The 13,359-nt window shown below is 55.6% G+C and overlaps 1 protein-coding gene across 3 annotated transcripts in view; it reads left to right on the forward strand.

Moving 5' to 3' along the window:
- SH2D3C (SH2 domain containing 3C) overlaps positions 1-13,359 on the forward strand; it is a 51,178-nt gene that overhangs the window by 13,289 nt on the left and 24,530 nt on the right. For 2 of the 3 annotated variants that reach the window (XM_044992403.1, XM_044992401.1), the window contains one exon: positions 2,034-2,073. In XM_044992403.1, coding sequence (XP_044848338.1) covers positions 2,034-2,073 — 40 coding nt within the window. Of the gene's footprint in view, positions 1-2,033; positions 2,074-10,140; positions 10,279-13,359 lie in introns of those variants that run through there. The other variant, XM_044992402.1, reaches the window with a different exon arrangement.

Below are 13,359 nucleotides of genomic sequence, written 5' to 3' on the forward strand. Positions count from 1 at the left end.
AGCCAGCCCTGGGTGATGTGCCTAAACATCCATTACAAGAGCTTAACTACAGCATCTGGTGGCAATTTAAAGATTAACAGATTTATTTGGGCATAAGCTTTCGTGGATAAAAAAAAGAAGTGAGGTTTTTTACCCACGAAAGCTTATGCCCAAATAAATCTTAGTCTTTAAGGTGCCACCGGACTCCTTGTTGTTTTTGTAGCTCCAGACTAACACGGCTCCCTCCTGATACTTTACAGCATCTGGGAATCTGTCACACAGTTACCAATGTGAAGGTTTTGGGTGTGGAGGTTTAAGATTCACGGGGGTAACTTCCTCATGTGTTGGAGGGGCTGGGGCTTTTCTCTGAGTGCAACCTCACCCAGACAGAAGTGCACTGAGTCACACCCAGAATGGTTTCTTTTTGCAGCCATAAGGGCAAGGAACTTCAGTGAATGTTTCAAATCTGCAGGATTACACGGGGCCAGTAAAGAACTGTTAATTATGGGCTGTTAGCCAGCAGGGCTCAGTCCCCATCCTGCTCACTGATTGATTCATTAGGTATTTATGCAAATACTCCCTCCCAGGGCAACTCTTCTGTCAAGGGTCCGGTTACAGATAGGATACTCCCTCCTTCTCATCTCTCTAGCCAGCACAGTACCACTGATGTCAAGGAGAGCAGGCTCCAGCCCTTGCTGCATGCTCATCACAGAGCCTGTGAATACCCATCTCTGCGCCCCTGTCCTGCCAGCTGTCCCGTCAGGCCAAGCAGAAACAGGCTGTAGCCGAGAAAGCAGATTGGCCTGTGGGGCTGAATCCTTGCAGGGCACGGTGTAGAAAGAGAGAGGGGGGACGTTTCCTGACCAGCCTTCCTAGGGCGGGCAGGGGCACCGTCTGTCTGGCTCCTGACCCCTGATCCTGCGAGTTATTCTGGGCCTACCGTCCCACCCTTTTCCGCTCTTCAGAGCTCCCCTGTGCTCCGGCTGGAAGCAGCTGGGGCCCGAGCAGGGCAGGAAGGTGTACAGGAAACTCCAGTGTGAGCCCATGTGTCCCAGTGACTCCCTGTTCCCAGAACAGAATGGAAATCCAGGCCTGAATAATGGGAAAAATCAGGAATGAGCATCCCTCTGCTGGTAAGGAGGGGGCATCAGTGATTACAAGAACATTCCCCCCTCACCCACCCAGTAAACACAGGGAGCCCCACACCTGGTCTGCCTGCTCCTCTCCCCCTCAATCCCAGCCCTTATGGGTCTGGAAGGATTCCGCCCAATAGCTTCACCTCCCCAAGGTTCTGGCTCAACTGCCACGAACTCCAGAGACCCCACTGAGCCCAGCAGACGTATGGAGCCTGACCCGGCTCATGCCGTCCAAGCTGATTTGAGAAGAGATCCTGCAAGAAAGACCTCATTCTTCTCCAATTGCATTAGGGACGCTAAGCCCCACACCAGGAGCTCAGGGATGGGGCAGGGGGAGGGGATGCCAGGGCTCTGGGAACTTCACATGAAAACACGTTTGTTCTCTTAGCTGTTTAACAAGGAATTCTGGTGCCTGCCCGAGTCAGGTCATTCTCCCAGCTGGGAAAAGCCCTGTAGCCTTGAGTGACCCAGGGCTTCCCCCTCCTCCTTCAGGCAGTACATGGCCTCAGACAGGAACAGCTCTGTCTTTCTTCATTGTTACAGGGAACAGGGAATAAACGTGTGCACAGTCCCTATAGCTGCAACCGTTAGGACTTTCTGTTATCCTTACAGCCCCATTGGTATATAGCATGTACTAGATCATGACCCCTCCCTCTGTACCCCTTCCACAAGTAGCCATCCTAGAGGGAAGTCCCAGCTGGGATTACCCTGTAACTATGCTTTAGGCTGCTCAAAAGCACAGCTCCTGCTGGAGCATTGCCCAGAACGTGGCCTGACTGAGGGTGAGTCAGGGTGAGCCCAGGACATTCTCCCCGAGGCCTGTCACGGGGTGACCGAAGGACTTGCCTGGGGGCACACGGACCATGTTTTCCTGCTGTCACTCTCTGATCGTCATTAACGCCTTTTGGTTTCTTCTAGTCCCGCTGATGGCCTGGAATCCTGCAGCGAATACGTTAAGGTAAGAAACCCTCCCCTTTCTACTGCGTGTCTTTTCACTGCTGTCCTGACCGGACGAGCCCCACTTCTCTAAAGATCAGCTGCATCCACCGTTTCAGATCCAGCAGCAGGGCGGAGCGTGCTGCCTGCTCTCAAGAGCCCCTAGAGTGGAGCATCTTTATGTTCTGTCGAAATCCATCAGAGCTGCAGGAAGTTGGTTGTTTCTCCTATTCCATTTGCTCCAGTAGGTGCATTAATATCAGAGAGTGAGAGATGCTGAGGTATCAGCCTGTGGATGGTGTCTTATTGCATGCAGGGCTTGGGAACCTCATTTGCTATTTCTACTGCTCCATCCTCCTCGCCTATGTAGGGCTGAGTTTCCCCAGTGGGAGCTTCCCGCTGCTCCCTTTTGGGGGCTGGAGAGTGGTGATGAGCACCCTGCGGCTGCCAGCAGGACTTTTCATGGATAGAGACAAGCCTGAGCCATTACACGTGAATCCAGAGCTGCATGGCGCCCCTGTTCCCAACCCACGTTCAGCCCATTATAGATTCCCTCTTCAGAGATGGAGTAGGGCTGGGCAACATGGAGTATGATGGCAGTGTGTGTAGACACACCCAAGCTCACTCAGGTACCAGCAGCAGAGGGCTTTGGTTCAGACCAATCTCTGATGCAAGGAGCTGTGCCAAACCCTCGTCAGCTGGAGGGTAACTTTGCTGACGCAAGAGGCCTTTGAGGCTGGTAGGTGGGCGCACCAAAGGGAGACAGTAGAGGGCATCCCCTCCCTCCTCACAAGCAGCTCTCAGAGGGGGAGCTGCCTTCGTTTCACGCTCTGGGCAATGAGAGGGGTGTCCGCTCTCTTGGGGGCACAGCCAGTGTGGGCCGTGGCAGGTGCCATCTCCTCACTCAGCCTTAATAGGAGAAATGCAGCATTTCAGCCACACGAGCTGTCACATGAAAGTTGGTGCAAATCTCTCCAAATCCTCTGCAAAGACCCTGCTTATCCTCCAGCAAACTAGTCACATTCCTGAGGGCTCTGTGTGCAGTGCCAGGAATTCGCTCGGGAGATGGCTGACTTTATGGAAGAGCGAGCCTCTTTCAGCCGGCTTCCTGTGGAGCTCTTCGAAGAGGCAGGGCTGGAAATGCTTGGCTCAGGGGATGGGGATGCAGAGGTTTTCCATGGGACAGAGAGTCTTTCACCTCTACACCAACAGTTCAAATTCAACCCAGCTCGGTAGTGAATGGAAGGTGCCCCCAGCCGCTGTCTGTTTGGTGGCCTGTTATATGAGGGGCTGTCTCAGGCCAGTTCCCAGCCGCAGGCCCAGGGTTCCAAACTGGCTAGTGATTTTGGGTGCCCAGCTGAGGACACCGTAGTGGAGCCTCTAGAAGAATCAGGACCCTTGGAGGGGTGGCCGGTTGGGTGCCAAAGTCAGGAGCTGCTCTTGAAAATCTTGACAGCGGCACGAGGTGGCAGGTTCATGAGGCAGAGATGATGGAGTCTGAGCTACATGCCTGCTCCTGGAGGGGGTCCCCCCCAGGTCAGGGCTGAGGCAGTGAGAGGGAACGGTCGCATTGCCATTGTTCACTAAGGGGGGAGACTCCAGGTCGTAGGACCATCAGTCCAGAACCTTTCACCAGCACTGAACAGTTTTTGAAGGCAGTTGTTCTTTACTTTCTCCATAGCGAGACCCCACTCCCAGCTACTGGTATGGGAAAGGCAGGGTGGCTGCATGCCATTAGGGCAGTCGAGACCAACCTACAGCCCCCAGGTTAGAAATCAACACAGGCAGAAGCAGGAAGTCCTTGGCTCTAGAATTGGCTCCTTATGTTATGTTCACGTTTGGTCAGCATCAGGGCACCAGTGAGGCCTCTCTGTTCACACAGGCATTGTCCTGAGCGTGGTGATGATGGCGGGGGAGAGGAAACATGCTGGGGAGGCAATGAAGGAATTCGCTTTAGCCGACATTGATTATTATTGTTCTTGTTCTATTTGTTCGTGCACCCAGAGCCTTAGCGATGGGAACATTTTATAAATCATGAACTAACTAAAAGAGAGAGAGAGATGGGAATAAGCCATGGAGGCCTTCAGCTTGGTGAGCCAACAGAACCCCCAGCTGCCAGGGTTCCGGTCCAGACTGAGCTTGTTCACCCTTTGGGTCAGTTGTTTTTGGGGTGGCGTTGAACTGGGCTGGTTTGTATTTTGTCTGACGCTGGGTGATCCATGATTCATTTTGAATGGTTAGCGTGCGAGGTCACAGAGAGCCAGCGTGGGTATGTCACCCCCAGCTCCACATGTAGACATCCCCTAACAGCTGTGGTGATAGGAGCTAGTGGAGTCAGCTACAGACAGAGCCATTGCGGAGATTTACATGCACAGACTGGTAACTTGCTGCTGTGCACCTTACATCCTCACCAGGGTGTATTCACCCTGGACAGAGGCCAGGTCGAGGCCTAGGCACCCATTTAAACCCTAGCTTGAGGCCTTCAGTGGGACTAAAGTGATGCAAAGGCTTCATGCTGGGCCCTCGCACAGGGGTGACTTTCCCTCACACTTGTCACCTACATGCACTTATTCAAAGAAACCCGTCTCGTGTGGTTATTCATATAGTGGCACAGGTGTATATGGTGCTTTACAGGCAAATACAGAACCTTCTCATCTAGAGGAAAGTCAGTTGCACACCCAGACAGCCTGATCCTCAGCCAGGCACCCGCAGCCTTGAGTTCCACGGTGAGAATTTCACTGTCCCCAGGTGGGATCCGTGTGCTGCTGCCGTTAGTCCTTTCTGCCTGCCTGCGATACTCTTCCCCCCCTCCTGGGAGCCAACACCCCCCTAAAGTCAGTGAGTCCTGGGCCCCTTTCAGGAGCTGGTGCTGCACATAGAAGATTAGGGTTGGAAGAGACCTCAGGAGGTCATCTATGCCAACCCCCTGCTCAAAGCAGGACCAACACCAAATAAATCATCCCAGCCAGGGATTTGTCAAGCTGGGCCTTAAAAACCTAAGGATAAAGATTCCACCACTTCCCTAGGGAACCCATTCCAGTGCTTCACCACCCTCCTTGTGAAAAAGTGTTTCTTAATATCCAACCTAGATCTCCCCCATTGCAACTTGAGACCATTACTTCTTGTTCTGTCATCTGCCACCACTGAGAACAGCCGAGCTCCATCCTCTTTGGAACCCCCCTTCAGGTAGTTGAAGGCTGCTATCAAATCCCCCCTCACTCTTCTCTTCTGCAGACTAAATAAGCCCAGTTCTCTCAGCCTCTCCTCGTAAGTCATGTGCCTCAGCCCCCTAATCATTTTTGTTGCCGGGTATAATGCATTCTCCTGGCTGGAATGTAACCAGCTGGGACAACTGGTGTTGTCTCATTCCAGCAAGAGAGCAGTTTCAGTTCCAGGCAGAGGGGGATTCCTTTCTACAGAGATTCCCCTTCCTAGCTGCTAAGGGGTTAAAGGCATTGCCAGTCCAAATGGCCATAATAAACCTAACTGCATAGCCATGTCTTCTCCACCAGTGAGGGACATTGGTCTGCCTCCAGCGCGGGCTCCACGTAACCTAGACGCGCCGACCACCTTTTGCTTGCTGTCCTGCTTCCCCATCATCACTCCCCCACCTCCTGTGACCAGATCAGATCCTTCAGTCCCAGCTTCTCCCTGCGGGTGTCACTGCAAGCAATGGTGCACTAGTACTGCCTGTGGGAGAGCACCCCGCTAATGGGGGTCTCCAGCAGGAGTCGCTGGAGGGAACGGTGGAGCTGCAGTAGTTGTGGGAGAGCTCCCAGCTCCAGCGTCTCAGAAAGAGGTATGACTGGGAACAGGGTAGCAGCGCTGGCCTGGTGGGGATCTGCATTGGTACAACCCTATTCTCAGGGACTTGGATTTCTGTATGTCTGACTGTGGTGCAAGTAAAGTGATAAGCAAATAGAATGAACCAGCCCAGCTGTTCTGCAGCAACCAAGCGAAGAAAGATAGAGAGAAAGAGACAGAGGAGGGAGCATGCACACCTCCTGGCTTACACCCTGTGAATGAAGGTGCAGGCACAGTTCAGTGCTAGCAAAGCCTAGAGTTCCTAAGAGAATCAGCCAAGCTTGGCACTCACTGACTACAAAACCTGGCTGGGGCTGACTTTTCATCAGCTCTTAACCCCTGGTGGGTTTGCTCCTGCTACCACCAGAGCTGTTCTCACAGCCCAGTCCATTCACCAGCACCATGGAGAGCATCTGGACTGGGAAATGAAGCCCCAACAGGTTCCCTTGCAGCCAAGCAGAGCAAGGATGGAGCACTTAGACTGCAGCCCAGAACCCAGGTCTGCTTGCCGAATCTATTTAGAGTCCAGGTTGCTGGTGTGAAAAAAGCAGGCAGGCTGGGCAGCGTCCCTTGAGGAGCCCTGGGCATACAAACGTGAACGTGCCAGCGTCCCTGAGGGAGCTGAGTGCTTTATTTGCTGGCCCTGTTTGCTCTCATTCACAGTTTCGTTCTGATGTGGCAGCAGCTGCTGCCACTGGCTGATGCACTCCTGTGTGCAGCAGCAGCGCAGAAATGACACAGTTAAGTAGCAAACCACATGCCACCTGAGCTAGTGTAAATGCCGGACAGCAGGGGGGCCAGTGGAACAGGGGGTGGCTGGCATCCCATTGGACAGGCTGAGCCCAAATCTGCATCGCTTACACCCTGTGTGGTCACTAACACACGTGCAGAGTGCTACTGTCCTGGTCTGGCCCACTTTGAGCCCTGACTACTCCCCTTCCCATCCTGAGGAAGGGGCAGGCCCCCCAAGGCCCAGGGGAATGGCTGGTACTGTGAAAAGGGGGAGTGCTGAAGGCCACAATCCAAATGTCACTCTGTATGCAATCTGATTTCACTCTGTATGCAATCCCAGGCTCTTCAGAGAGCTGCATTGTGGCACAGATCAGGCCTGGACCTAGAAAGGCAGGCAGAGAAGAGATGGGAGATAGCTAGACATAGGTTATGTACCCATCAGCATAGGAGCTCAGGGCTGTACCAACCAGCGCTGCTTCCCCAGAGAGGAGCTGAGTCCTGCCAAAGCGCCAGCTCTGTCTAAGAAAAGCAACAAAATCCTTCAAGGAGGAACAGGCTTTTCAGGAAGACGAATCACAATCAGATTCTTTCAGTTCAGCGTCTCCCTGTAAACCACCATCTGTTCTGTCCCTCGATCTCATTCAGGAAGAAAGAGGAGCCTGTGCTCTCCCCTTCCAGCAGTGAAGGGCTGTAAATGCCTATGGGAATGTGTGTGTGTCGCTGTCTCCATTATCAAACAAAGACGAGAAGGGAATTCAATTCCAGGTTCACGTGGCAGATTTCAAACACACGCTGCACTCCACCATCGATGGCATTTTCACAAGCACGTGGCATTGGGCGCTATACACCAGTCTGCTGAGACCTGGATCACCACAGCCAACCATTCACTCACAGCCCCTAGGATCCTGGGACTCTGCCCTGTGCTGCTCTTCCTGCCCCAGTTACCTCTTGTGTGAAAGGTGCACACTGTGGATGTGCCATGTCCCATGCTGGGGAGAAAGGACAGCCTCACGGGCAGGGCACTGGCTTGAGATGTGGAAGACCCAGATTCAATTCCCTGTTCCACCATGGACTTCCTGTCTCACCTCGGGCAAGTCACAGAGCCTCAGTTTCTCTTCTGAGAAATGGGATGATAAAGCTTCCCTACCTTACAGGAGTCCCAGAGAGGAGGTGGCACCACTGGGATAAAAGCACTGCCCACTGAAACATCACAGAACAAAACCCCTCTGACTGAGTCAGCCACAGGTCCACAGACAGGCCCCATGTTTTATCAGTTTCCTTTCTGATCTGCCCACGCATGGTTCTGTGTGGAGCTGCTGCTGTGGAGACGTGTGTCTCTTCAGCAGCATTTGCTTTGTCCTTTCCTCAGGATGCGAGGGACTTGTTTGAATTAATTACATCAGAAAATGTACTGTTCATAGGTTAACTGCAGCAGAAATACCTTTGTGTGTTAGCAGTTACCTAGCTCCTTCAAGGCAGCAATTAACACCTTCTGTTAAATACCAAGCACTTCTGCACCACTGTTGCCCAGGTGCATATGCTTCCTGGGACTTTGAGGATGGGGGCATGATTGGCAATTGCATGGGTGGGGATTATTATATCTCCCTGCAGCATTTGGCACTCCAGACGTTTGTAAGTAACTTGCAGGCTCATCCTTCTCCCCTATCCTCTCCCACACACCTGCCTTGTCTCGCCCCCAAAGTTTTGATCAATCTGGGCCTCTAATCCTGCTCTGATCCATCTAGTCTAATGCTGGCAGCAGCAAAACATAATCACTCAGGTGAAAGTGGAGAACCTCCTAGGCTGCCCCACGCGCTGGGTTACAGGATGGGTAGAGAATTCCTCCCATCCCTTATGAACCACCTTGCAGCCTAAGATTGGATTTCCCTTGGATAACCAAAGGGGACCCTACGTTTTGCTTTCAATACAGGGCAGCTGACGCTGATGGCAGCTGTGCAGAGGGGTGGCTTCCCGGTGGCTGGGACCTGCGCCTCTCCCAGGGCCAGAGCTTGCTCCAGAGAAAGGAGACAAGAAAACACCCATTAAAGAGTGAAGGGAAAACCAACCAACCGTCAGCCTAGTTTGGAGAGAACCCAAAGAGAGGGCAGGGCTGTGCCTGGCCTATGGGGCTAGGGAAGAAAAAACAATGGTACCAAATGGACCCTGGAGGCCAAAAGCATTCTGGATGTTACTCCATGGAAGCCACTGGCATGACACCAGGGATGAACTTGACCCCCAGCACACAGGCCCATTATCACTGTGAGCCCCTGCTGTGGGCAGAGATGGGCTGGTACAGTTTAAGGTTGGTAGGAGGCGTCTCCCTTGATGCGCTAGTGGAGTTTGTTGACTTGAAGGGGATTATGCTTGGCAGGGGGGCTTGGAATACAGGAACGAGTGACTGGGCCTGGGTGAGGGGGTGCTTGGGCTGGAGAGGGTTAAACAAGGTGTGAACCGGAGTCCCGTCCTCCCCCCTGGGTTTAGTTACTCCTTTGATTAGAGAGTGTAAATGTGAGAAAACTGAGCTGGTGCCAATTAAAGCTGGCTCCCTTCTCAGCGCTTGTCCCCCGTGAACCACCCCTTCTTGGAGGCTTGTTAGCACAGCCAGTGTGGGAGACTCTCCTGCAGGGCAGCTGGGGCTCCCGGCTGTCACAGGGGGACTGGCAGACCTGGATGAGGGGCCCTGTGGAAAGTCAGAGATGCCCTGCACTGTGATTGGCTGGAGATCCGTGGGGGACAGCCGGGTGGGAAGACACCGGGAGGCAGGGATGGGCTAGGAGGTGCCCGGGCTCCCCCGGACCCTGCCAGCCCCCGCCCCGGGGCGCCCGGACCCTGCTAGCCCCACCACCACCACAGGGCGCCCCCCCCCAGCGTAGGGTGGGGGCAGGCGGGCTCTAGGTGAGTCGGGCGCCCCGTGGGAGGGGGAGCCCTGTGGTGCTGGTGCCAGTGCCAATGCCAGTAGGGTCCGGGGGGGGCTGGTGCCCCGTGGGGGGAGGCGGCAGGGTCCAGGTGAGCGCCCTGTGGCGCTGGTGCCAGTGCCAATGCCAGTAGGGTCCGGGGGGGGCTGGTGCCCCGTGGGGGGAGGCGGCAGGGTCCAGGTGAGCCGGGCACCCTGTGGGGGCGGGGGGGTGCCAGTGCCAGCAGGGTCCGGGGGGGGGCTGGTGCCCCGTGGGGGGGGGGCGGCAGGGTCCAGGTGAGCCGGGCACCCTGTGGGGGTGGGGGGGTGCCAGTGCCAGCAGGGTCCGGGGGGGGGCTGGTGCCCCGTGCGGGGGGGGCGGCAGCGTCCAGGTGAGCCGGGCACCCGGGGGGGGTGGGGGGGTGCCAGCAGGGTCCGGGGGGGGGGGGCAGGCAGGCTCTAGGTGAGCCGGGCTCCCCGCGGTGGGAGGGGGGGTCCCAGCTGGGGTTGGCAGGGCTCTCCGCGGGCTCCGGGCTGGGTGGGGGCGGGCCGGGGGCGGGGCGAGCCCGAGCCCCGCCCCCAGCCTGACAAGGGATGAGGTAATCGGGGAAGCGGCTGAAATTGAAGCCCGGCCGCGGCGGCTGCAGGAGGGAGCCGGGAGCGGCAGGTGCAGCGGGGGCTGGTCCTGGCTGCAGCGCCGGGCCCCGGGGAGGCGCCATGACCGAGCGGTGCAGCCTCTGGAGCGCCCTGTCGGCGGCCGCCTGCTGCTTCTACCGGGGATCCTTCATGCAAGTGCAGGTGAGGGGCTGGGCACGGCCGGGGGGCACTGGCTGGCTGGCGTGGGGCACGGGGCTGGGCATGGCGGGGCAGCAGGGGACACTGGCTGGCTGCTGTGGGGCATGAGGCTGGGCATGGCGGGGCAGCAGGGGACACTGGCTGGCTGCTGTGGGGCATGAGGCTGGGCAGGGGGAAGCTGGCAGTCTGGGACACTGGCTGGCTGCTGTGGGGCACAGAACAAGGCAGGGGGCAGCTGGGGACACTGGCTGGCTGCTGTGGAGCACAGAACAAGGCAGGGGGCAGTTGACAGCATGGGACAGTGGCTGGCTGCTGTGGGGCACAGGACTGGGCACTCACTCTTGGGGTCAGAGGGATGGTGATGGAGCTGGGCACCACTTCATGCAGACCCTGACATGCAGGGGGCAGAGGTCAATTCCACTACCCACTCCAGACTGGGGACTGCTTGTGGGGTGGGGGGACTGGAGCCGGGCATCCCCATGGGTCAGGTGCTGAGCTGGGTGAAGGAGCGGTCCCCAGCCCTAACTTACTGAGCAGGAGCGGTAGCAAAGGTGTGGAGGGAGCAGCATGACTCAGGGTTTGGGGGGGCAAATCACCCTCATGCTTGGCTGGGTCTCTGGGGTGCCATGGGGCAGGTAAATAGGAGCACCCTATGTCTCAGTGCCAGGGAGCCAGTAGCAGCCCCCTGGGCTGGATTTGGCAGCACGGGAAGAAAATGCAGGTGCCAGCAGGGATATGGGGAGGGGGCAGTGAGCTGCTGTCCGCTGCAAGGTGAGGGGAAGTGGGTCAGTCACTCCCCACTGCCTGGTTGAACCTTGCTTGGCTGCTGTTTTGGGGAACATGCTCTTGGGGCTTAATCATCAACTCCTCCCCCTTCCTCCCCAGCCTGTGTCAGCAGCATGGGGCCAGCTAGGTCTGTTCCCCACTGGTGATGCAGATCTGCCCCCGCCTTCAGCACTTGTTGGCCCCACTCGGCTCTGGAGAGCGACAGTCAGGCTAGTGCTAACCGTGTTGCAGCCACTTGCTCTGCAAAGCCCTGCTGAGCAATCGAGAGGGGCAGACGGAGCTGCAAAGGCTCACCTGGCACAACGAAGTCAGGTCAGGGACTGGGAGCTAAATCTAGCCCCCTCTCCTGCTGCAGTTGCCGCCTTGTATGTGCTGCCCACACCCCGGCTGGGGGAGCGGTGAGGATTCCCCCTGCCTTCAGACACAGCCAATCTGCTTTGCAGGCTCAGCAGCAGCTGCCTGCCACAGGGATGCAGCAGGGAAAGTAGCCAGGTCCTAATGCATGTGTGTGCCACTTGCTGGGTACCTGCACTGGCAGCAGGGTTGGTGTTGGAGGGCTCCAGAGCCCTGAGAGAGCCTGGAGGAGGGGGAGGAGATGCTCCGTTTTGTCCGACAGGGTTTTTTTAAATACAAATTTCATGAAAAATGAATCAGTCTGGTTGGGACTCAAAAACCAAAATCCCTTCGCCAATAGCATGAGGCCAGTTTTTTAAGCAGTATTTCATTGTGGGTTGACAACAGCTGCAAGACTGGAATAATCATCCCTCCTGTCTCCCCTCCCCACCCCCACTTTGCCTTATCTAGTTAGGCTGGACTGTGAACTCTCTGGAGCAGGGGCAGTTTCCCACTAGGGGCATGTACAGCACCTAACACAACAAGGCCTTGATCTCAGCTGGGCTACAAACACTACTGAGGAATACTCCACACTTGGGCCTGTTTTCAAGTAACCTTTCCCTTCAGCCATTCTCTCCCCCCTTCACCAAACTGGATTAGCTGAGTACAAGCTAAACTGAGTACAGAACCCCCAGTTTCTAGGCTTTTACAAGGAGCATTTTTCCCCCCACACAGCCCAAAAAAGCAACAGAGTCTGAGCCTCATCAGAAAAGCCTCTTTGCCCCCTGCCTTTGTCACTTCCTATCTGTCACTTGCTGCCCAACCCAAAGGGTCTGCCCATGACACCATGCAACATGCTGGGCAGTCAGAGACATAGGAAGAGCAAAGCTGACATGTAGTTACAGCAGTGTCGTCAATGTGCTGTGTTGAGGTTGGCAGGTGAGCAGATACAATCCAAAACCTAAGACACCCAAATCAGACACACATGATGCTTCTACCAGGTGTTACCAGTGCTCCACTACCATCAATGGCCCTGGGGGGGCACCCTCTTCCCTGCAGCTCACTTTGTGCAATGGTGCATTTAAATCCATTCTTAAAAAACATACTTTTTCCAGACAGCTTTTTGGTAAGAACCCACCCCGCAGCAGCTAGAGACTTACACCAAAAAGTCTCTATGGTTTGAAGTTCAGCTGCTTGGCCTATGCTACTGCATTGGCTGGGCCTGACTTCAGCTAAAGGATGCTTGGGGGTCAAGGAGCCAAGGCCCTGGCTCCACCACCATACTCCTGGTGTCACCACTTACACTTGTGCAGAGCAAGTGTGAAATACTACCTGTGTTGGTGCTGGGGCAGTAGCAAGCAGTGGAGAAGTAGGTCCCTGCCATATCTGGTTCCCATCACACCAAGGATACACCAGGTGTCTGGCAAGTGACAGGAGTGGAACAGAGCATGGTAAGGGTCCAGCTGTATTTGACTGGAAATTCGGAGGAGTGTAATTAGTACAGGATGGGTTAAAAAAAGACAAACCCAAGAGCTTTGTGGAAGGGATGACTTACCGCTGGCATGCCCCCTCCTGGCTGGGCACAGTGTAGCAGCATCTTCTCTGTAGTAGCCCCTATTAACAGCCAGTCTGGCCCTGGGGTGGTCTACTTCTTCTCAGGATTCAGCCCCCCAGCTGAGTCACATGATATCTCACCCCTTCTGGGGTAATAGGGTAACAAACGAGTGTCCAATCCCTCTGCCTGGTCTGCCACTCTTGAGTCTGAGCCCAGTACATTGTACACCCTTTTCCTGGGCTTTGTACCACCTTACCAGGGGCTGGCAGGGGAATGCAAGCCCACCCTCCACACTAGGCTCCAGTCCAGGGACCCTAGCGCAGGCAGTGAAGGGTCATTCCACCAGACTCCCTGCTACTAGCTCCCTGGATGTATTCCTACCAAGCCTTTGTCCTCATCCTCCAGGAGCC

The sequence above is a fragment of the Mauremys mutica genome, chromosome 18, assembly GCF_020497125.1.
Source record: "Mauremys mutica isolate MM-2020 ecotype Southern chromosome 18, ASM2049712v1, whole genome shotgun sequence".
Lineage (NCBI taxonomy): Eukaryota > Metazoa > Chordata > Testudines > Geoemydidae > Mauremys > Mauremys mutica.